This window comes from Pecten maximus, chromosome 1 (assembly GCF_902652985.1).
Source record: "Pecten maximus chromosome 1, xPecMax1.1, whole genome shotgun sequence".
Classification (NCBI taxonomy): domain Eukaryota; kingdom Metazoa; phylum Mollusca; class Bivalvia; order Pectinida; family Pectinidae; genus Pecten; species Pecten maximus.
The window spans coordinates 33,283,191-33,309,668 of NC_047015.1; the positions used below are offsets into that span (position 1 = coordinate 33,283,191).

Sequence of the window (26,478 nt, forward strand, 5' to 3'; positions counted from 1 at the left end):
CCAAACATTACTACGACTTCCTGTTTCCCGATTCAGCAAAATCACAGCAACAAATCTAGACCCGATTCTGATTGGATCGTTATTTAAAGTTATGATTTATCAGAATCAAAAGCACATGTAAAGTGTACACTGTACATATATAAATTGACTCTAGAAAGAGATTGTCGTCGGATACCCACGGTTAATTGCACTACGCTATACTACACTTATCATTATAATAATAATATAAAAGGCGTAGTACAATCAACTGTGGGTCTCCGGCGATGGAAAGAGAACAGCTATGGTCGTTACATAATTGAAATAGTGTCCTCAACTGCACTTGTTTCTATGGCTATATATTGTCATATTTTGTTGGTATATCACATATATTTAACCTTTAAAGTCTCCTTTTCCTTATTATAATGCAAAGCCTTGAGTATAGCCAGTCTCATCACATCCAAAAGACATCAACGCCATTTATATTGTAAGTCGTTTACATAAAACAAACAAACTCGACTGACATGTAAGCTTTGTTTATTGTGCAAAGATGATTACAAACTGTCGGCAATGGAAGATAGTTTTGTCCCTGCGTTGATCAACCACAAAATATACAGTTATTATTTTAACAACCACTTAACCACTTAATGGCAAGACATCATATTCTGTAATCAATAGAAAATGTATTGCTTTAAACAGTACAAATGGCACTCAATTAAGTAAAAGTAAAATTGGACTTTAAGGCCAGAGAAATCTATGTTTGGAAACAAAAGTATATCATTAAATCTGCTACAAAGAACCTGCCATACTTGGATCTGAGAATATCACATCAATTACAAAAATTGAATTAATGACCTTACGTTAAATTGCCATACTTGGGTCTGAGAATATTATATGTATTACACATATTTAATTTATGAGCCATTTATGTTAAGTTGTCATACTTGGATCTGAGAATATTACATAAATCACACATATTAAATCTATAAGTCATTTATGTCAAAATAACTATCGAAGACATGATTTCGTAGCTATTCAGCCAAACCTAAATCATACGTGGGTTATACCCTGTATGGAGATCCACCAGGTACTGGGGATAGCTACCCTCTCTATAACAGTAACGGTGGCTCCTTTGTAATCATATGATTCTGACGCAAAATAATCTACAAGCTTATTGGGTATTGCCATGGGGAAAACTTCTTGAATATGCTTCATATCACATATGTATTTATATATACAAATGTACATATATGACAAACAGCAATAGGTAAGATGAGGTTTTATATATATTCTACTAAAGGGTAGGGATATATAGCACATCTGTCCAATACACATTCAAATCATCCACCCAATACACATTCTCAACAATGTATATATTATCTGACCATACACTTTTGTAACTATACACATTCTTATCCTACACATTGTAATCGTACCCAACCTTCTCAGGCTTTAAACATTTTGTTTGTATACAAACAATACTCACCAAACATATGTCCCGGTACATATAAAACAGACAACAGTACATCTCATTCTCCAACACAGCAGCAGATACATGGTGGTGTTCAATATATTAATACTATTTCTGGTAGTAAAGGTTGTTTGATCATGATTCAAATTTTCATGATTTATTTTACATGTTTTAATTAATGAGGATTATAAATAATACAACAGATCATTAATTTATATACTAATGTTTTCAATTAATCTATTTTTCACATTCCATTCTGTCCTTGAAAAAGCTTAGAAAGTTGAATTCTTTGAAAATTGCAATGTTTCAGCATCTGCCTAGTCTAAAGGAAGATGTCTAAAACCATTGTATCACGTGACTATTACAGAATAATCTACTACTTGACACTATGTACTCATAAATTACACACATACAATATCTGGCCATTACAATAAAAATAGCCAGACTGTTGGCAGTATTTACTATATAGATATATATAACAAACAATACATAGAAACAACTTTAGGGGAACATTAAAAATATCACAAACAAGTCCTGCTTCGTCTTTACAGCACATTCAAGTACTAGCCATTTTTTCTGTTAGAAACACTCATGTAGCACAGGATTCAAATATATGCCCAATAGTCTTTGAAATCACACAGGAAAAATACCTTCCTTGGATTTTGTTTATGGAAATTGCTGTTTTTCATGCATATTGAACATTTACTGGAATCACACAGAATATACAGCGTAGCCTTGATCTTTTATATGTATTAAAAATTATTCATAAAACAAATCTTTATAAAATACAGCTATCTAGACGATATATATAAATATTTCTGACCAAATTTGGGTTCAGGCCAAAACAGAATGAGACTGAGGTAAAGATGGAATATAACACAATGAATGACAATATAATTAATGTCGTAATTATTTAAAACATAAACGTGACAAACTTTTAAAAAAGTAGAGGTAATGTAAAAGGAAAACGAAGACTAATATCATGATCCAGGTTGTTAACATTACAGGGTGTAAAAATTAACGCAACCACGTCACAAACACTACAGACTTATCTTCGCAGCTTCATAATTTTAAATCAAATACAATTCTGAAATCGTTGCACATAATACGAATAGTTTAAGTATGAAATACCTGTTAAAGTTTCCATACTCTGGCCCCGATTTCCATCAAAAATGACAAATGACATTGTCAGAATTCAGAATATGGTAAATTAATACATCAGGTAGATCTATTGGAAGTAAAACTGTCTCTGTGTGCTAGATTTACTAAGAAAATCTATAGCTCATCTACATAACATATAAATAATAAGGCTGTACCTCTGTTTACCTAAACATTAAGTAGCTTGTGAATCCAAAGGATTCCGCCACCAGTATATGTTTCTCGGATCATATCACAGCTGTACTGTTTTCATGTTTTCCCTGTGCAACTTAACAATTTTATTCTAAAATGCAAAATGATAGCAACCTTGGGCTTTTAAGGAAATTATATCAAAGAATGAACATTCAAAATACAAAATAACAAGTTATATTTATATTTCAATGGTGTAAAATCTAATATTAAACATCTTTGAAACTTAAAAATAAAACATCAAACCTGAAAACTACTGAAATGAACTCCCATATAATGTGTGCACTGGTTTTTCTCTGTGGTTAAATTGCTGCATAAAATTACTCTTTCTCAAAGGAAATAATAGTAATCAAATTAATACTAGTGCACACATGGTAAAACATTAAGGGAAGCTATTAAAAATGTAAAAAATTATTAAATTTTTGATTGTATAGTACAGCAGCTTTAATAGAGGAAAATATCCACATAGTTATACATTTATTTACTAATCTGGAGTAAACAGTCTTCCCAGTGTAAGTACATGTACATGTAATTAACTGACTGACAGTAACGGGTCTTCCCAGTGTAAGTACATGTACATGTAATTACAATAACTGACTGACAGTAACGGGTCTTCCCAGTGTAAGTACATGTACATGTAATTACAATAACTGACTGACAGTAACGGGTCTTCCCAGTATAAGTACATGTACATGTAATTACAATAACTGACTGCAGTAATAAGTCTTCCCAGTAAAAGAACATGTAGTTAAAATAACTGACTGACAGTAACGGGTTTTTCCAAGTAGTTCATGTAATTATATTTAATTATCGACAGTAATGGGTTTTGCCAGTTAAAGTACAAGTTATTACCAATCTAATTAAAATAAAACTTGTAATTTCCGCTCCTCTACGATACATTTCAATTCAAGATCTAACAATACCCAGCAGGAGGTCATCTCAGAATGACCTCTGAGCTTCAAATATAAGCAAATGAAATCTGGTCAATGACATAAATTATCAACCAATGACAAAGAGTCTTATACGAACCTTCTTAGTATTTATAACTTAATTCAGTGTTTGTTTTGAAATACGCAAACATTATTGGTGTACTTTCTTAATGGCCTTAATGTCTTAATGAAATAAAAATAAAGTTGCTAATTCTCTGGGCGTTACAATGAACAAACCGAAAACAATTACCAATGTCTCGTCAACAGGACAATTTGTATAGCAGTGTTGAAAACTGGATTTTGAAAATTACTACTTTACATGTTATTCCATTTCAATCTACAGATTTATACTTCCAAAAAATGGAACCACATTGACAATTTCATAGGCGGTGTGCTAAACTGGATTTTGAAAATTACTACTTTACATGTTATTCCATTTCAATCTACAGATTTCTACTTCCAAAAAATGGAACCACATTGACAATTTCATACGCGGTGTGCTAAACTGGATTTTGAAAATTACTACTTTACATGTTATTCCATTTCAATCTACAGATTTATACTTCCAAAAAATGGAACCACATTGACAATTTCATAGGCGGTGTGCTGATTGGCTGAGATCAACAGTCATGCTGTGATAACCTTCTACAGGGAATTACTAGATCTTGTTTTGTAGTGTATCATAGAATATCGTAAATTACAAGTCTACTTTTACTTAGATTGATATTATTACGTCACTGATCAGGAGAACATTGTATGTAATGGGTTTCCAATAGAGGATTAATGACAGTAATGGAGTAATCTTATTATGACATTAAAAATCACTGGTATCAATTCTGAAATTATCTCATCAATATAAAAAACAAGCAATGTATGCAAAAACAAATACTTTCTTAAAAAAATAGAAATCATGCTGTAACTCCTTTCAGACCTTTGATTCAGATCTTTACCTTCTAACTATAAATTTCCTCAGAGAACCGCAAAATTTGATTACCGTAATGCTATTTATCAAACAGCTTGTTCAAATTATGGATGAATCAATAGGTTCATATGAAATGCACTTGCGACAAATTATTAAACTTTTTTTTGGCAAAGTTCTATGCACAATTCCTCGAAATGTAAAGATATTATTCAATAATCATTAAAAGAATATACTAGTTCAATATTCTGTTACCAAAACAAGGAATAAGGCAATCTAAATTTGAGCAGGAAAATTGTCTATTGAAGTTGGAGCAACCTAGTCCTTATTATAACCCTTGAGTTTATCTCAAGCTAAGCTCAAACAATATATAAATGTCTACTATATAGCAGTATGCACATGCAGTTCTCCTCTAACAGGAAGGCATAACCGAACTCTCTGATATATTTAGATCTGATTGGATTCCTATCTAATTACTAACTGGCCATTTACTCAATTAACATACATTGTATATATAATAATGTCATAACGACAATAAGACAATCTAAAAAACATACATACAAAGCACTATAAAATATCAATAAGGATACATTACCTCTGGTCAGATCAAAAATTAATACTAGATCCTACGAAGAGATGGGGAATACATTCTAAACTCAGCATCCAGTTGTTGATTTCTCCCATGTTCCCACTGAACTACATCACAATTGATACTGTTTCTCTGGATTGTTGTTCCCACCAACTACATCACAATTGATACTGTTTCTCTGGATTGTTGTTCCCACCAACTACATCACAATTGATACTGTTTCTCTGGATTATTTTCTTAAAAGCATGTAAGTTCGTTGAAAAATACCAGGAAAATAAATACTATTTAACATTTTCTGTTCTTTGCCCGACATGCCCAGAACAGGTTGTCATACACCCCACTGGTAATTGTATTGTATTGAAGGCTATATAGCTTTGACTACATAGATACACCCCACTGGTAATTGTATTGTATTGTAGGTTATATAGCTCTGTCTACATAGATACACCCCACTGGTAATTGTATTGTATTGAAGGCTATATAGCTCTGACTACATAGATACACCCCACTGGTAATTGTATTGTATTGAAGGCTATATAGCTCTGACTACATAGATACACCCCACTGGTAATTGTATTGTATTGAAGGCTATATAGCTCTGACTACATAGATACACCCCACTGGTAATTGTATTGTAGGTTATATAGCTCTGTCTACATAGATACACCCCACTGGTAATTGTATTGTATTGAAGGCTATATAGCACTGACTACATAGATACACCCCACTGGTAATTGTATTGTAGGTTATATAGCTCTGACTACATAGATACACCCCACTGGTAATTGTATTGTATTGTAAGTTATATAGCTCTGACTACATAGATACACCCCACTGGTAATTGTATTGTATTGAAGGCTATATAGCTTTGACTACATAGATACACCCCACTGGTGATTGTATTCTACTGAAGGCTCTGCCTACATAGATACACCCCACTGGTAATTGTATTGTAGGTTATATAGCACTGACTACATAGATACACCCCACTGGTAATTGTATTGTAGGTTATATAGCTCTGACTACATAGATACACCCCACTGGTGATTGTATTGTAGGTTATATAGCTCTGTCTACATAGATACACCCCACTGGTAATTGTATTGTATTGAAGGCTATATAGCTTTGACTACATAGATACACCCCACTGGTAATTGTATTGTATTGAAGGCTATATAGCTTTGACTACATAGATACACCCCACTGGTGATTGTATTCTACTGAAGGCTCTGCCTACATAGATACACCCCACTGGTAATTGTATTGTAGGTTATATAGCTTTGACTACATAGACACAGAGTTCTACCCTGTCCCTGAGTATAGGAAAGGTGAAGTTGTACAACATGTTCTTACAGAACCATAGGGGTCTACAGAAATTCATACCCACAATTTTTTATAAAGATTTAGTGTTCAAGTGAACCTTAAGAATTTTTGGCAAATTAAAACTCGGGGTATAGCGATGGGCTTGGTGTAGCCATAAAATTTAACTTCATTAAAAGCATGATTTGAAGATAATATGCTAATTTAACTTCATTAAAAGCATGATTTGAAGATAATATGCTATCTCCGTGTCTGACAGTCACAGTTCTTACTTAAGCATTTCCATAAGTTGAAAAAAAAGTTTTCACTCTTGTTGGAAGCATTGCACTTTTAATACCTTTGATTTCACTAATTTTGATATAGCGTAAATAATCTATAAAATCTTTTGATTTTATGGTCCGATCATTTCATGTTAACATAATAAACTTAGACTTTCACAGCAGTTAATTTGTAGTGATTATATTCATTGTGTAGTACATTTTTGTACTCATATTAATGGTAGATATATTTTATAGCATTTTTCTTTTTGGTGTATTAAAGTCTACAAAAAGACAATTCGAAAACTTGACTCCACAAAATGGTCATCCTTCTTACAGATACAGTTAGAGACCAGTATAGCTTAATAAATGTGATGCACAAAATCTAAACCCTTTGAATCTATTCAGGATCAAATAGTTTGACCACGTGAAATCAAAGTTCACTAGAGAGATTGACAGGAGTTGACACAAGGACGTACACATTTTAGTGACAAGTACATCTACTCAAGCACTAAACAGTACATGACCTGGAAGCTATTGTTAGGCTAGTCAAAATTCGGTGAGTCTAGCTCAATCTCCCCAGATTACAGAGGGGGTGTTTATTGCAGTCACTTCATCAGTGTGGCTAGTTTTGATTGGAAGATTGCAGTTCCTCTAGGAGGCTTACACACACAGTCCTAGCTGTCTGACTTCGTGGATTTCTGAAGCTGCTCACTAAGTCTACCCAGAGTCTTTTTCACACGGAGAGCTGTGAGTCTAGCTGCTGCATTGTGTGCCCAGCATTCTTGCATTACTCTTGACATTGTTCGTAGGTACTGGAAATTAAATTGTTATTTCAATATTTTATCTCAAAAAGTTTTGCTCAAACAATTGTTCTTTCAAATATTGTATGGGAGATGGAAAAACAAGCTCTATGTGGTTAAAGTGTAATTATGTACTCTTAATATATTCTTTCTAAAATTTTCACTTACAATGTCAATATATTTGTGTATAATAAGAAAAAAACTATAGTAGTTATATTTATAAATCAAAATTTCAAAATATATGTAGTAGCATCACTGCAGGTATATAACTTGTACAACAGAAACAAAAGTGACAGTCATTGTCTGTACAAGTATTCAAGAGAAAGCTTACCTCATCTGAAGACCATCTGTTTGGAATAGCTGGTCGTATTTTTTCCACACACACAATCTTTCTCATCTCATCAAAACTAGGATCATTGAGTACACAGTCATAGTAAGGGACCTGGTGCTCCTCCACATGACCTATTACAAAAATAGATATCAGCTTAACTTGTATCAGTAATTGTTTGTCCTAACCACCATTAAATTAACTACATTCCAACATGGTAGCTATAATTGAGTTTACCATTAATTGAATCTCTATCTGTTATTCTATGATCTCTTCTAAATTCAGCTAGTCCTTAAGTCTTAACAAAGTTATAAACGTAAAATAGAATATCTTTTAACTGTTCTATCAGATTCAGCTAGTCCTAAAGTATTAACAAAATTACAAATGTTAAATAAAAACGATCTTACCTGTTGTGTCAGATTCAGCTAGTCCCAAAGTCTTAACAAAGTTATAAATGTAAAATAAAAACGATCTTACCTGTTGTGTCAGATTCAGCTAGTCCCAAAGTATTAACAAAATTACAAATGTAAAATAAAAACGATCTTACCTGTTGTGTCAGATTCAGCTAGTCCCAAAGTATTAACAAAATTACAAATGTAAAATAAAAATGATCTTACCTGTTGTGTCAGATTCAGCTAGTCCCAAAGTATTAACAAAATTACAAATGTTAAATAAAAATGATCTTACCTGTTGTGTCAGATTCAGCTAGTCCCAAAGTATTAACAAAGTCATAAATGTAAGATAGAATATGTCTGAACTGTTCTATGAACTGTGCTGATTGAAAACAAGATCAGTACATAGCTAACTTGTTCTCTTAATGCCCATCCTTAAAAGAGGATGCACTTAGACACTTACCATTAGATACACAATGCCTGGCGATTTCCCACAACACCAGACCAAAAGACACTTACCATTAGATACACAACGCCTGGCGATTTCCCACAACACCAGACCAAAAGACACTTACCATTAGATACACAACGCTGGGCGATTTCCCACAACACCAGACATAAAGACACTTACCATTAGATACACAACGCCGGGCGATTTCCCACAACACCAGACCAAAAGACACTTACCATTAGATACACAACGCTGGGCGATTTCCCACAACACCAGACATAAAGACACTTACCATTAGATACATAACGCCGGGCGATTTCCCACAACACCAGACCAAAAGACACTTACCATTAGATACACAACGCCTGGCGATTTCCCACAACACCAGACCAAAAGACACTTACCATTAGATACACAATGCCTGGCGATTTCCCACAACACCAGACCAAAAGACACTTACCATTAGATACACAATGCCTGGCGATTTCCCACAACACCAGACCAAAAGACACTTACCATTAGATACACAATGCCGGGCGATTTCCCACAACACCAGACCAAAAGACACTTACCATTAGATACACAACGCCTGGCGATTTCCCACAACACCAGACCAAAAGACACTTACCATTAGATACACAATGCCTGGTGATTTCCCACAATACCAGACCAAAAGACACTTACCATTAGATACGCAATGCCTGGTGATTTCCCACAACACCAGACCAAAAGACACTTACCATTAGATACACAACGCCGGGCAATTTCCCACAACACCAGACCAAAAGACACTTACCATTAGATACACAACACCGGGCAATTTCACACAACACCAGACCAAAAGACACTTACCATTAGATACACAACGCCTGGCGATTTCCCACAACACCAGACCAAAAGACACTTACCATTAGATACACAACGCCGGGCAATTTCCCACAACACCAGACCAAAAGACACTTACCATTAGATACACAACGCCGAGCGATTTCCCACAACACCAGACCAAAAGACACTTACCATTAGATTCACAATGCCGGGCGATTTCCCACAACACCAGACCAAAAGACACTTACCATTAGATAAACAACGCCGGGCGATTTCCCACAACACCAGACCAAAAGACACTTACCATTAGATACACAACGCCGAGCGATTTCCCACAACACCAGACCAAAAGACACTTACCATTAGATACACAACGCCTGGCGATTTCCCACAACACCAGACCAAAAGACACTTACCATTAGATACACAACGCCGGGCAATTTCCCACAACACCAGACCAAAAGACACTTACCATTAGATACACAACGCTGGGCGATTTCCCACAACACCAGACCAAAAGACACTTACCATTAGATACACAACGCCGGGCAATTTCCCACAACACCAGACCAAAAGAGTACATGTCTGCCTGTCTGTAGGAGTCAAAGTGTGTCTTGTTCATGGTCTCATCTAGTACCTCTGGAGCCATGTAACGCTTGGTGCCGGAACGTGAATTATGGGCCACATCCACTTCATTGGTCTCACTGTAATACACATCAGGTATGTCTCACAAGATGTTCCAGGAAAGATAACTCTTACTACACAGATGCCAGACATAAGGCATAATGGTCTTTCGGTCAATTTCATTTTTGTTCACAGGAAACTAGAACACTGATGTGTCAGCAAGGGCCCTGTCTTGTACCCAATAGCTGAAGTTGACATTTGGACTTCAAAAACAAGAGGCCCATGGGGCCTGTATCGCTCACCTGGTTGGATTTGACCAAATGTCAAAATAATGTTCATGTTCAATTCCTTTTGTTTGTTAACCTCAAACAATGCTATTTATGGTTATAGCGTGGGGATCCCAACTGCTTTAAAGAAATAATGAAGTCCAGACTCTCTGAGTTTACAACATGCATTGATAACTTTATGACTAGTAGTGATTTAAAGGAATTACCTCTATTTCCTATATGGGGCCCCGCCCCTTTTGCCCCTCGGGGGTCAGAGTCACTATTTATGCAAAATCTGTTCCCCTTCCCCCAAGAATGTTTCTTACCAAATTGGGTTCAAATCCATTCATAACTTTATGACTAGTAGCGATTTTAAGGAATTACCTCTATTTCCTATATGGGGCCCCGCCCCTTTTGCCCCTCGGGGGTCAGAGTCACTATTTATGCAAAATCTGTTCCCCTTCCCCCAAGAATGTTTCTTACCAAATTGGGTTCAAATCCATTCATAACTTTATGACTAGTAGCGATTTTAAGGAATTACCTCTATTTCCCCATTAGGCCCCGCCCCTTTGGCCACTTGGGGGTCAGAGTCACCATTTATGCAAAATCTGTTCCCCTTCCCCAAAGAATGTTTCTTACTAAATTGGGTTCAAATCCATTGATAAATTTATGACTAGTAGCGATTTAAAGGAATTACCTCTGTTTCCCATATGGGGCCCCGCCCCTTTGGCCCCTCGGGGGTCAGAGTCACCATTTATGTAAAATCTGTTCCCCTTCCCCAAAGGATGTTTCTTATTAAATTGGGTTCAAATCCATTCATAACTTTATGACTAGTAGTGATTTGAAGGAATTACCTCTATTTCCCCATTAGGCCCCGCCCCTTTGGCCCCTTGGGGGTCAGAGTCACCATTTATGCAAAATCTGTTCCCTTTTCCCAAAGGATGTTTCTTACTAAATTGTGGTAAAAACAATTCATAACTTTATAACTAGTAGCGATTTAAAGGAATTACCTCTATTTCCCTTATGGGGCCATGCCCCCCTTTGGCCCCTCAGGGATCAGAGTCACCATTTATGCAAAATCTGTTCCCCTTCCCCCTATGATGTTTTTGACCAAATTCGGTTCAAATCCTTTCATAACTTTATGACTAGTAGCGATTTAAAGGAATTGCCTCAATTTCCCCTATTGGGCCCCGCCCCTCAGGCCCCTTGGGGGTCAGAATTGCAGTTCCTCTAGGAGGCTTACACACACAGTCCTAGCTGTCTGACTTCGTGGATTTCTGAAGCTGCTCACTAAGTCGACCCAGAGTCTTTTTCACACGGAGAGCTGTGAGTCTAGCTGCTGCATTGTGTGCCCAGCATTCTTGCATTACTCTTGACATTGTTCGTAGGTACTGGAAATTAAATTGTTATTTTAATATTTTATCTCAAAAAGTTTTGCTCAAACAATTATTCTTTCAAATATTGTATGGGAGATGGAAAAACAAGCTCTATGTGGTTAAAGTGTAATTATGTACTCTTACTATATTCTTTCTAAAATTTTAACTTACAATGTCAATATATTTGTGTATAATAAGAAAAAAACTATAGTAATTATATTTATAAACCAAAATTTCAAAATATATGTAGTAGCATCACTGCAGGCACATAACTTGTACAACAGAAACAAAAGTGACAGTCATTGTCTGTACAAGTATTCAAGAGAAAGCTTACCTCATCTGAAGACCATCTGTTTGGAATAGCTGGTCGTATTTTTTCCACACACACAATCTTTCTCATCTCATCAAAACTAGGATCATTGAGTACACAGTCATAGTAAGGGACCTGGTGCTCCTCCACATGACCTATTACAAAAATAGATATCAGCTTAACTTGTATCAGTAATTGTTTGTCCTAACCACCATTAAATTAATGTAATTCTATGATCTCTTTTAAATTCAGCTAGTCGTTAAGTCTTAACAAAGTTATAAACGTAAAATAGAATATCTTTTAAGAGACCAACCAACCAATTGTTTTCCCATAGACCTTAGTGTTAACGTTTTGGATTATTTCATTCAAATTCTTGAATTGAATATGACGATTATGGTTTATAACAAAAGTTTAGGGTCTCATATAACACCTAATAAAAAAAAAAAGTTGGGTCCTTCAGCTCAAATTTTCTCCAGGGTAGCCATTTTGAAAATAGGTGAATTTCGCAGTAAAAATTCTCAAAAATCTTAAATGTTTACCTGTTTACTATTATTACGTGAACTTTTGGGAAAAAAACCAATCGGACTTAAGAAATTTATATCAACATTTCTTATTGATAGTTACCTATCAGGCTACATATCTATTTTCTCACTTCATAACATACTGGCCAATCAGTGGCTGCCAGACATTTTATCCTTGGCTCAACGTTCTATACACAGGGGCTGTTTCAAAAATATATTTTTTCAATTGGTTGGTTGTTCCCTATTTAACTGTTCTATCAGATTCAGCAAATCCTAAAGTATTAACAAAATTACAAATGTAAAATAAAAACGATCTTACCTGTTGTGTCAGATTCAGCTAGTCCCAAAGTATTAACAAAATTACAAATGTAAAATAAAAACGATCTTACCTGTTGTGTCAGATTCAGCTATTCCCAATGTATCAACAAAGTTATAAATGTAAAATAGAATATGTCTGAACTGTTCTATGAACTGTGCTGATTGAAAACAAGATCAGTACATAGCTAACTTGTTCTCTTAATGCCCATCCTTAAAAGAGGATGCACTTAGACACTTACCATTAGATACACAACGCCTGGTGATTTCCCACAACACCAGACCAAAAGACACTTACCATTAGATACACAACGCCGAGCGATTTCCCACAACACCAGACCAAAAGACACTTACCATTAGATACACAACCCCTGGTGATTTCCCACAACACCAGACCAAAAGACACTTACCATTAGATACACAACCCCTGGTGATTTCCCACAACACCAGACCAAAAGACACTTACCATTAGATACACAACCCCTGGTGATTTCCCACAACACCAGACCAAAAGACACTTACCATTAGATACACAACCCCTGGTGATTTCCCACAACACCAGACCAAAAGACACTTACCATTAGATACACAACGCCGGGCGATTTCCCACAACACCAGACCAAAAGACACTTACCATTAGATACACAATGCCGGGCGATTTCCCACAACACCAGACCAAAAGACACTTACCATTAGATACACAACGCCGGGCGATTTCCCACAACACCAGACCAAAAGACACTTACCATTAGATACACAACCCCTGGTGATTTCCCACAACACCAGACCAAAAGACACTTACCATTAGATACACAACCCCTGGTGATTTCCCACAACACCAGACCAAAAGACACTTACCATTAGATACATAACGCCGGGCGATTTCCCACAACACCAGACCAAAAGACACTTACCATTAGATACACAACGCCGGGCGATTTCCCACAACACCAGACCAAAAGACACTTACCATTAGATACACAACGCCTGGCGATTTCCCACAACACCAGACCAAAAGACACTTACCATTAGATACATAACGCCGGGCGATTTCCAACAACACCAGACCAAAAGACACTTACCATTAGATACACAACCCCTGGTGATTTCCCACAACACCAGACCAAAAGACACTTACCATTAGATACGCAATGCCTGGTGATTTCCCACAACACCAGACCAAAAGACACTTACCATTAGATACACAACGCCGAGCGATTTCCCACAACACCAGACCAAAAGACACTTACCATTAGATACACAACGCCGGGCGATTTCCCACAACACCAGACCAAAAGACACTTACCATTAGATACACAACGCCTGGCGATTTCCCACAACACCAGACCAAAAGACACTTACCATTAGATACACAATGCCTGGTGATTTCCCACAACACCAGACCAAAAGACACTTACCATTAGATACACAACGCTGGGCGATTTCCCACAACACCAGACATAAAGACACTTACCATTAGATACACAACGCCGGGCGATTTCCCACAACACCAGACCAAAAGACACTTACCATTAGATACACAACGCTGGGCGATTTCCCACAACACCAGACATAAAGACACTTACCATTAGATACATAACGCCGGGCGATTTCCCACAACACCAGACCAAAAGACACTTACCATTAGATACACAACGCCTGGCGATTTCCCACAACACCAGACCAAAAGACACTTACCATTAGATACACAATGCCTGGTGATTTCCCACAACACCAGACCAAAAGACACTTACCATTAGATACACAATGCCTGGCGATTTCCCACAACACCAGACCAAAAGACACTTACCATTAGATACACAATGCCGGGCGATTTCCCACAACACCAGACCAAAAGACACTTACCATTAGATACACAACGCCTGGCGATTTCCCACAACACCAGACCAAAAGACACTTACCATTAGATACACAATGCCTGGTGATTTCCCACAACACCAGACCAAAAGACACTTACCATTAGATACACAACGCCTGGCGATTTCCCACAACACCAGACCAAAAGACACTTACCATTAGATACACAACGCCTGGCGATTTCCCACAACACCAGACCAAAAGAGTACATGTCTGCCTGTCTGTAGGAGTCAAAGTGTGTCTTGTTCATGGTCTCATCTAGTACCTCTGGAGCCATGTAACGCTTGGTGCCGGAACGTGAATTATGGGCCACATCCACTTCATTGGTCTCACTGTAATACACAGTAGGTATGTCTCACAAGATGTTCCAGGAAAGATAACTCTTACTACACAGATGCCAGACATAAGGCATAATGGTCTTTCGGTCAATTTCATTTTTGTTCACGGGAAACTAGAACACTGATGTGTCAGCAAGGGCCCTGTCTTGTACCCAATAGCTGAAGTTGACATTTGGACTTCAAAAACAATGGCAAGAAAGAAAAAATATACATTTTTTACATTTACTCTGATGGAACCATCCTTCCACCTCCATATTTGCTGTGCTAACAGAAATGTAAATACTGGTGCAATCTTCATTTGTTTGTTTTGATTTGTTTTATTTCAAAACCTCCCTCATCAAGAGCCAGGGTCATAGTCAGAGATCGACTTTGTCTTTGACCTTTGGACCCAAATGACCTTGACCTTTAATCATTGATTACTTGTTAGTTTTGTAATTTACCTTATGTATCTAACTGCGAGTCCTAAATCTGCTATACAACAGCTGCCATCTTTCTTCACCAGGATGTTTTTACTTTTTATGTCTCTGTGTGCCATAGCAGCTTTTCCTGAAAAGCAGTTTGCATAATCAAAGATAAAATGCCAGTAAATGTCATGCATCATAGATAAGTTACTATTTGAATACAGTATTACATTAATAATACGAACTGGAGATCCAAATATCTCAGAAAAAAATTGGAAATTGTTTACCTTCTTGAATACCAGAAAAATTATCTATACATAAACTAAACATGTCCTGTCTATATTTTAACAATTCTACAGAATTCCAGGATGAAACAGCAGAAAATGCATTTGTATGTAATTATGCATACATGATTTGGCATATACTGATTTATCAATTACTTCAAATTTAAAGGTACTATTCCTTTGTTGTCTCTTGTACAATCCTTATATAGATGTGCCGAAATCATGCAAGTTCTATACAGAACACATTTTGTAGTGAAATTGTAAAAGGAATGAGTATATATGAAACAAGGATGTCCCCTGCCTGACCTAGGAGTGCACCTATTTATTACCCATTTATTTTCGACAAAACTTCAATAGATATATTAAACTAGTTTTCCCAAGAGAACAACAGGAAGAATATTTCAGGTTGCGGACAACAAATATTTAAAAAAACAAAAACAAAAATACATAAGTATACCTAGTTGGTTAAACGTAGGTGAAATAACACAGAAGTTATGCCCAGACAAGCTCTAATTTAGAAAAAAAAAGTGACATTTGACCTCAATGACCTATGACTTTGAGCTATTTTACTCGCCAGGTGACGAGATATAACCATTTTCACTCGCATTTCTGAATTTTTACTTCGGAAAAAAAATGTGGGATGCACAACTACATGTTATACTGATCATGTATACAAAGTTTCATTAAAATTGAAGTAGTGCTTTAGGAGGAATTGTCCGGACAAGCCTCAACCAATTAGAAGCCTGCGGCCATTTTGAACAAAGGGCCAAAGGCCCTGAGAAACGTCAGGGTCTGGAGTCATATAATAAGAAATATAAAATTGGATTTTATAGTCAGACAGTTACATTTGTATCAGATGAAATGTCTTAATCTGGTTATTCCTATTCTATATATATTCAAGAAAACGTGTATAACATATTTATCTGCTGACAACTTTCCAATAGCTGAGTATAGTTCTTTCCCTATTTCTTTAATGCTTGTGGAAGATTATTGATATACTCCTGAATCAGTAAAGCTGCTTGTAAACTTTGAAAAAAATCAACTGAACGACAAATCGGTCTATTAACAGAACCTGTTGTACAACCAAAGATAAAATCCAAGATGTACACAGCCTAAGTTTGTTTAATTTTATTTATACTATAAGATGTTAATTAGGCCTAGCAAACATCTATTTTATGACCCGTAGTAACATATTTTAACTCGGATAGAAAATTGCGGTCGTGTCGTCCTACGAGACATATCTAGTTTTGACATCGACGCCAGTACATCAGTCACAGATCATAATCATTAGATTCTTTTCAAATAAACAAATAATAACCTTATTTAATAAAATCCTCACGAAAAATGGCAATGTAGTTTGTTACAACTTGCCTTCAATTCCTGGTGATATTTCTTGCGTATTCTAGCGACATAGAAATGAATATGAAACTGCGAACGGTTGTTGGTTTCGTTACATTAATAACCGCCATTATGGCCGATTAGTGATGAGTCACGTGACAGCTGAAGTTATCTCGTGGAATGCTCGGGTGCATTTGATTACGTAAATAGGGTTGGTTTTAGGCTTATATGAAATGTTCCTGCATATGAACTCAGGATGAACATATGAGTCTAAGACATGTGGATAGTTTCTCTGTGAATGCATGTAAATTTCCTCGACGATCAAACTGATTTTTTTACTTTCGTTTTCAAGGCAGGATCGAGACAGAACTACGTACTCCAACAAAATTGCATACACTGACGAGGCAAATGTTAATATTTATACTCTAAAATAGTCTAGAACACTAAACATTCATATTTCATTTTAAATAATTGCAGTAAACACGGTTTACATCAGTTAAATCATGTCAATAATTGCTATCAAAATTGGAACTATATTAGGCTGCGGATGTATATCATTTGTATGACAGAAACAGGAAGTTGTTAGCCGGAAACATAAGTGTCACTAACAACATTTTCCTACCATGACTATAACGACAGGTGCCAAAGGCATCCTGACATTAAAAATGGTTCTTCGAAAAAAAGAAATGTGGGATGCACAACTACATGTTATACTGATCATGTATACCAAGTTTACTTAAAATCGTAGTAGTACTTTAGAAGGAGTTGTCCGGACAGACAGACAGACAGACGGACGGACGGAGAGTAAATCTATAGTCCCCCCCCCCCCCGTTTTCCAAACGGCAGGGGACTAAAAATACCATGCCCCCTTTTGGATTCAAACTAGGCTAAAGGGAATGCCCACCAGCCTGCGCTAGAAGGTGACCTATACTCTCCACTTTTACACAATTTACCTTTTGTGCCAAACACTTCGGTATGCAGATGTGCCAGGCCACAGGAGGCAGTGTGGGCAAGTTTTAGCATGTCGTCCTGATCGAGAATGTGTATCTTCAGGTAGTCATACAGAGCACCGTGGGCATGGTAGTCGGTGATGAGGAAGAGTTGAGTCCATGATCCTGTTCCCTTTATGTCGGCCGCGATAAAACCTACAATGTAAAACAATTTCACACTATTCACACTGTGCAATGAGGATCAAGTCATTTCACAACAAATAAATAAGATATCAGTATCATAGATAAATTTTAAAAATTTAGTTTGTAGTACATTTTTGTTTAATTCTTTTTTAACAGTTTTTAAATGATAATAGACTCATAGTACCTCCAAATTTCTGAAAGCATATTCTATTTTCGAAATCACCATAATCTATGTTAAGATCATAAATGAATCTGCTTCAAGCTAAAACAAAGGACAATAACACTTAAGATATATGGTGGAAAACATGACAGGCATTTATTGTTTACTTGACTAATTTTTACAGAATAATACACCCGTACCACCCATGACTATCTTAACAATATTCATAATTACCAGGGTGTTCAGTAGATTTTAGAGTAGCTGGCACAATAGAAATATTAATAAAAACACCATGTGTGCCAAAGGCACGCAGCCAACAGCGTCGCCGAAGGCGTCGCGGCGGGAGAGTATGGGGGGGGGGTATGGGGGGGGGGGGTATGGGGGGTCTCCCCCAGGAAAATTTTAAATCAAAGAGGCCAGATATGGGTTTTCCCACTATATAACAGTAGTTTTTGGAAATAATTTAGCAATAAAAAAATGCACTTTTTACCTTTTTGCATGTACATTTTTTATATATATATATGTATTGTAAAACTTCTGAGTGTACCAACTGGTGTTTTTGTTTTATTTAGAAGTTTTTGTGAAGAATTAATGATATCTGTACAGTCATGTCTTGTGTCATTTTTAATAGAAAGGTCACAGTTCCAAATCACGTAACTGAAACTGAACATCTTAAAAAACGCAAATTAAAGAAAAATGATATATAAAACACGAAATACATTATTAAAGGCTGTGATTTTACTTCTTTATTGTGTGCGTAATAATTTTAATTCATTACGCCGATTCTGTGTCAGTAAGTTACGTAGTGTGACCCAACTACATGTCAATCACGTCAGACGTTGGTAATCATCACTCTTCAGAGGATCGCACTCCATAGTTAATCATATGGTTATATTGTACCGTTGTGCGACGATGAACAGTTCAAATGCATCTAAATAACATACCCTTTTGTTTTTTCCTTGAAGAGACTTCAAAAAAGTCGTTTATTCGTTTCATGATGAACCGGAAGTATGTGCTTGTAACTCATGGTCAGTCAGACGTTTTTATCGCAGCGCGAAAAAAGCATCACACACAATACCTAGATTAACATTGATCGGTGTCGTGAAGAAGCTTGTTGTTTTCTTCCGATGGTGTTTTGACAGCATGGACAAGTGAACGATGAGTAATCATTGAATATTATATAAATAAGGTTGTGTTTTATTTGTTTCCTGAACTCCCCAAAGTCAGAATATGTTTCACAACATTTTAATATGTAAGTAGACATCTGAAAGTAGCCGGCGCCGGGAGCAAAGTAGCCGGTGAAATGTGCCGGTCGCCGGCTTATTTTGAACACCGTGATTACATATCTAGACTGCCCTACCTAGAATGTTGTCATGTCGTAGAAGCACGGTCTGGTAGAGCTCAGTCTCCCTGAACCAGCTGGCCTCTTCTGTGGTAAAGAATATCTTAACAGCAACATTTTCCTCTCGCCATTTCCCCTTCCATACCTCTCCGTATCTTCCTTTACCAATGCTTTTGCTTAGAGCAATCTGTCGGGCAATTGTCCTCTGAATCTAGAAAGGATATAAAATCAGTATTGGTTTATTTTTTTAACAGAGTGATCCATTATTAATCAATAAAATGAATATGTCTCTTGATCAAATACATGTAGTTCTATTAAATGCTTGGAAAAAACAGTTGATGACAAAAATTATAGATAAACGTAGTCAAATCATCAATAGCATTATTGTATTTATCATGTGTATATAACAAGGGATGAAAACATAAGTTCTGATTCAAATTAGGGGTCGGGGCTATTGAAGGACAGTGAAATAATATTAAACATTTTCACTGCATTAGAAGCATATCAGATTTTTATTTGACATACACTTACCAGTATGCCAGATAGATAAAATTGTGTGTTGATTTCAGCAACACAAACTATCGAAACAAGTTCGCAGTGGAAAGGGAGCTTCTAATATAATAAAACCTGTACATTGCATAACAGTCAACTCTAGTGTTAAATGCACACCAGTCAACGCCAGTGTTAAATACATACTCCGTTATCGCCAATAATAGTATAAAATTCTACAGCCTGAAAAGAATGTGAGTGCCTACCAGAAAAGGTAATCCTGATCCACTGCCAGATGTGTGATCGATAAGTCCCCGTAGAGAATCCCCATGACCCATAAACGATTCACTCTGGTCATGCTCCTCCTTAAGGAATGGCTCTGGATATTCATCACGTCGACGATGTCTAAAATGTTTATCAGTTTTATAAATTTTTTAACATCACTGTAATAGATCTAGAGCAAATTCAGAATAATTTCCACATAATACAACAATTAAATTATGTTATGCCAACATGAACATAAGAAATTTGAAACCGTTTGCAAATTTTAATTTTTAAACTAGATATGATAATAAAGTAAATAGCACTGAATGACTTTCCAGAATGCTTTTCCTGCTTTAAACTTTGGTGCTGGTTGTCACACTAACCTGATGTAGAGAATTGTGATGGTGATGATGAAGATGATGAGACATACAGAAACAGAGATCATGAGAGCCAAATGGGTTATATCTGTTTCTTTGATATTCACCCCTTCCTCTGCAAGAAATCACATGTTTGTAAAAGTATATTCATGTTGGGATCAGATTCTTCACATTTTGTCAATTTTATACATGAGCTTGGACAATGTAGATGAACTGAATCTGAAATTATCGGCTGCAAGATTGGGTAAAAGTTAACTTTCTATAATCTAATCAGCCAAATTTATCTTTAAAAGGCCAATATTATAATTTCAAACACCTTGAAAACATCTCACTATAAAGATACTAACACTAATTGGTTGAAATGATTTAGAATTTTAAAGCTTTAAGGAAACAATACAACTTTGTGAAATGTTTTAAAAAAAAATCCTTATTATAAAGGAATATTTAACAATGTATCTCAACAAGAAATCCACTTAAGGGTAGCTTTTGGCAACCACTTGATTGTCTTCTTGAACCTTTACTGCTGTATGTCAGTACTAGTGAGGGGCTTATATATATGATTAAGACCAATCTGGTGTGGGACAACAGTTTTATAACAAGAGATCCCAGAGGGATCTTGGCGCCCACCATTGAATGATCTTCATAGGTTCCATGTCAGATTGATCTTTTCTCTACTTTTCCCTTCATTTTACTAATCTGTGCAAATTGAGACATTCCTCCAGTACTTTTCAAACAAGGAAATCTTAGCTATATAAGAAATTTGAGATTTAACGATAATGGCTGTTTGTTTGCCAGGTTGTTTTCAGGACAGACTGGTCCAAAAATGCAATACAAGGGACCAAGGGGAACCTACTTATGAAATTTGAGAAAGATCCATTCAGTACTTTGAGAAATAGAGATAACAAACTTCAATTGTCAAAATCCAAGATTGCTGTCTGTCGGCCATATTGTTTTCCAATTGATCTCAAAATGCAATAAGCATAACGAGGCACCAAAGCGAACCTTCATATGAAATTTGATAAAGATCCCTTCAGTACTTTCTCAGAAATAGCGATAACAAACTTTAATGGTCAAAATCCAAGATGGCTGCCTGTCGGCCATGTTGTTTTCCGATCAGTCCCAAAATGCATTATGCATAACAACAGACCAAGGGCAACCTACATATGAAATTTGAGAAGGATCCTTTCAGTACTTTCTCAGAAATAGCGATAACAAACTTTAATGGTCAAAATCCAAGATGGCTGCCTGTCGGCCATGCTGTTTTCCGATCGGTCCCAAAATGCAATATGCATAACTAGGCACCAAGGGGAACCTACATATGAAATTTGACAAAGATCCCTTCCGTACGTTCTCAGAAATAGCGATAACAAACTTCAATTGACAAAATCCAAGATGGCTGCTTGTCGGCCATGTTGTTTTCCAATCAGTCCAAAAATGAAATATGCATAACTAGAAACCAAGGGGAACCTACATATGAAATTTGAGAGAGATCCCTTCAGTACTTTATCCGAAATAGCGATAACAACCTTCAATGGTCAAAATCCAAGATGGCTGCCTGTCGGCCATGTTGTTTTCTGATCAGTCCCAAAATGCAATATGCATAACTAGGCACCAAGGGAAACCCACGTATGAAATTTGAGAAAGATCCCTTCAGTACTTTCTCAGAAATAGCGATAACAAACTTCAATGGTCAAAATCCAAGATGGCTGCCTGTCGGCCATGTTGTTTTCCGATCAGTCCCAAAATGCATTATGCATAACAACAGACCAAGGGCAACCTACATATGAAATTTGAGAAGGATCCCTTCAGTACTTTCTCAGAAATAGCGATAACAAACTTTAATGGTCAAAATCCAAGATGGCTGCCTGTCGGCCATGTTGTTTTCCGATCGGTCCCAAAATGCAATATGCATAACTAGGCACCAAGGGGAACCTACATATGAAATTTGACAAAGATCCCTTCCGTACGTTCTCAGAAATAGCAATAACAAACTTCAATTGACAAAATCCAAGATGGCTGCTTGTCGGCCATGTTGTTTTCCAATCAGTCCAAAAATGAAATATGCATAACTAGAAACCAAGGGGAACCTACATATGAAATTTGAGAGAGATCCCTTCAGTATTTTATCCGAAATAGCGATAACAACCTTCAATGGTCAAAATCCAAGATGGCTGCCTGTCGGCCATGTTGTTTTCTGATCAGTCCCAAAATGCGATATGCATAACTAGGTACCAAAGGGAACCTACATATGAAATTTGAGAGAGATCCCTTCAGTTCTTTCTCAGAAATAACGATAACAAACTTCAATTGTCAAAATCCAAGATGGCTGCCTGTCGGCCATGTTGTTTTCCAATCGGTCCAAAAATGCAATATGCATAACAAGGCACCAAAGGGAACCTACATATGAAATTTATGAAAGATCCCTTCAGTGCTTTCTCAGAAATAGCGATAACAAACTTCAATGGTCAAAATCCAAGATGGCTGCCTGTCGGCCATCTTGTTTTCCGATCAGTCACAAAATGCAATATGCATAACTAGGCACCAAGGCGAACCTACATCTGAAATTTGAGAAAGATCCCATCAGTACTTTCCCAGAAATAGCGATAACAAACTTCAATGGTCAAAATCCAAGATGGCTGCCTGTCGGCCATGTTGTTTTCCGATCGGTCCCAAAATGCAATATGCATAACTAGGCACCAAGGGCAACATACATATAAAATTTGAGAAAGATCCCTTCAGTACTTTCTCAGAAATAGCGATAACAAGAATTGTTTACGGACGGACGGACGGACGGAGGGACGGACGACGGACCACGGACGCAGGGCGATTTGAATAGCCCACCATCTGATGATGGTGGGCTAAAAACTATTATAAATAATAATATTTATGATTATTTAACCTGATAAATAATACTTTAATATGCCAATAAGATAATGTTCACAAATATTTCCTTGCATACCTTCAGGAAGTATAGTTTCCATGTATGTGATGTTTAAATGAAGGTTACAGAAGTCTTGGGAGTCGCAGCATTCAACCACCTTGGGTACTTCGTGAGGTACCAAGTTGCCTTTACACTGAAACAATGCCACCAATATATGTATACACATAAAACCAGCAATATCACCTCCAAATTATTTTTACTATATCATCATATTCTATTCAATCATTTAATCTGAAAATGATCCAAAGTAATCATTTCCTCGAATATCACATTAAAAATATGCATTTTTAGCATTGACAATGTCAGCAATTGACAGTAGGAAGTATAGTCTTGTTCTGTGGAAGCTAGCTTCACGAAAGTCAAACTGCATATGTATGTAGTACTTATGTCCACATGGGTTAATAATACTGTTAAGATTTTATTTCTGAATCATCATACCTGGTCCATGGTGACTTTATCTGGTGGAAGACAGCCATATGTCATAATTTCATATTTTTCTCCATCCTCTTCCACTGACACTCTTAAGGAGACAAAACACTTGGTGTTTGGCTTTGCTATACATGTGTTATTGAGGACTTTGTTTTCACAGTGATCACAATAGCATCTCAATCCATCAGCTGAAAACATAATGGACATTATATCATAATTACTACAGTATTTACAAGTATACAATGTTCAGAATTTAACAATTAAGTTCAGAAGTAGATCCATGGACCAAGGATCTGATGTGCTCCTGTTAATAATATTATGATGAAAAAACAGAACTAGCTTCTTTTCATAAACCCATGATGTGGTATCATTTGACAAGCGAGAACACCAATGTATACGTGTCCAATTTGATATTCAGAATTCCTCCTTACTAAAACACAAAAATAGCCACCCTTGCATGTGGTCAGCATTCATCTATATATATAGTTTTATATAACTTGCAATTTTGGAATTAGACTTTGATGTAAGTACTATTTTTCTGCTAATCTATATATGCAGTACACACATATAAAGTTATCAAATGTCACCAACTTTAATATTATGTGTGCATGTCGACCTATTTTCTCTAGACAACTACAGTTTATAAAGTACATCTTTGAAAATGCACTTGTCTGAAGATGTCACTAGAGCTTTCATAACAGCAGGTCTCTCAAATCTTTTCAAACTGAGTACCGGTACACAGCAGAAAAATATTACAACGAAAGAAATGTCAATTGACAGAATATGTATCTGAAAAGCTATATGTCTATTTATATAAACCCTTTAGGTTGGTGCAATGTAGTACATATATGTATTATGCATATAAGTTGTAATTCAGTCACCGGATATCACCAGCCATGTGGAAAATATCCAGTGGTGTCAGATTTGTCACCTCTTCCTGTTTAAAGAGTTCTAGGTCATGCAGTGTTCGAGCACTCAGATCTGATCCTTTGGCAACATGAATACTAAATAAAATATAAATATTAACCAAACTTTTCGCCATTCAAACTGTGAAACCTTAATGGATCGAAGATCATTGAACCCAGATCTTCTCAGTAGCAGAACGAGGATTCCAAAACTAGTAACTACTCACCAATAATATTGTCACCAAATTGTCACTTATTCTAAATCACGACAGACTCTATTGAACAGTATATTGAAAAGAACAGTTTTGAATAACAAATATCCTAAAAAGTATCAAACACCGAGCACCAGATTGGAAAGAGATAAATGACATATAATTCGGTGTCTAACTACACTCAGTTACACGGAACCAAAAAATATACAATCAGCTGCTTGTTCGTAACAAAGCACAGCCCCGGTGTAGACACGATGTCTACGGACTGACTGTGAGAGAACTTCTCAAAACCTATTTAAACAAAGTGTTTAAATCGTTTCATTTATGTAATCAGTTTAAATTCGTGCGAAAACTTACAAAATTGTGGTACACATATAGCCAGTAACACCAAACCCCAAACACCGTAAATAAACATTCGCCAATATAGACTGTCAGCCATGTTGATTTTTGGAACGACCTTCACATTGCCACCCGCTGTTCCGTTATCCTCCCGCTTTTAATCTTACTGTTCGGATTTGTTTTTGTAAGTCATGTAGGCCCACCCACTCGCAGTAAGGCGTTTCAATGCTGTTGTGAACCAATAAAGAAACATGCAGTTTGGCCATTGACGATACTGGTAACCACTATATTTTTTTTAAAATACATGAATTTACAAGTGAAAATGAATAATTAACAATAAAAGTATTTATGATTTTTTATCCGATATATTTTGATAAATATACCGATTTATAGGCATAAGAATACAAATTAAACAGTAACGTTAAACAACTTAAATATATATAATTTTATGTTCTGTATTTGATACCAATATATATCATTTCATTCTTAATACGCCAAGCAGAGACCTATATTAGTATATAGGTCTCTGCCCCCAAGGACTTGGCACGAATTCCCATTCATTCATTCATTCTTTAATTCCTCATAAAGAGATACATGGAAATTCAAATTAATAAATACATTTCAAT

The 26,478-nt window shown here is 36.3% G+C and overlaps 2 protein-coding genes across 2 annotated transcripts; both read right to left on the minus strand.

Moving 5' to 3' along the window:
• Positions 1-496: 496 nt before the first annotated feature.
• On the minus strand, positions 497-10,492 carry LOC117339772 (bone morphogenetic protein receptor type-1B-like). The gene is made up of 4 exons (XM_033901517.1): positions 10,473-10,492; positions 10,139-10,314; positions 7,943-8,073; positions 497-7,623 (listed from the first exon to the last, which is right to left on the minus strand). Exons 1-4 carry the CDS (start codon positions 10,490-10,492, stop codon positions 7,486-7,488), a joined length of 465 nt encoding a protein of 154 aa, XP_033757408.1. The 3' UTR covers positions 497-7,485.
• A 1,242-nt stretch (positions 10,493-11,734) lies between these two features.
• On the minus strand, positions 11,735-25,988 carry LOC117330899 (bone morphogenetic protein receptor type-1B-like). The gene is made up of 11 exons (XM_033889454.1): positions 25,871-25,988; positions 24,406-24,584; positions 23,986-24,100; positions 21,033-21,141; positions 20,652-20,790; positions 19,915-20,107; positions 18,215-18,406; positions 15,679-15,784; positions 15,057-15,232; positions 12,211-12,341; positions 11,735-11,891 (listed from the first exon to the last, which is right to left on the minus strand). Exons 1-11 carry the CDS (start codon positions 25,950-25,952, stop codon positions 11,754-11,756), a joined length of 1,560 nt encoding a protein of 519 aa, XP_033745345.1. The 5' UTR covers positions 25,953-25,988; the 3' UTR covers positions 11,735-11,753.
• Between the last annotated feature and the right edge of the window lie 490 nt (positions 25,989-26,478).

Coding starts and splice junctions, on each gene's coding strand:
- LOC117339772 (XM_033901517.1), bottom strand. CDS start 10,492: ATGTCAACTTCAGCTATTGG. Junction 10,315..10,472: donor ATGTCAACTTCAGCTATTGG/GTACAAGACAGG, acceptor TGTGTATTACAG/TGAGACCAATGAAGTGGATG. Junction 8,074..10,138: donor CCGGCGTTGTGTATCTAATG/GTAAGTGTCTTT, acceptor TTTTTGTAATAG/GTCATGTGGAGGAGCACCAG.
- LOC117330899 (XM_033889454.1), bottom strand. CDS start 25,952: ATGGCTGACAGTCTATATTGGCGAATGTTTATTTACGGTGTTTGGGGT. Junction 24,101..24,405: donor ATAAAGTCACCATGGACCAG/GTATGATGATTC, acceptor GCATTGTTTCAG/TGTAAAGGCAACTTGGTACC. Junction 20,108..20,651: donor GATCAGGATTACCTTTTCTG/GTAGGCACTCAC, acceptor TATCCTTTCTAG/ATTCAGAGGACAATTGCCCG.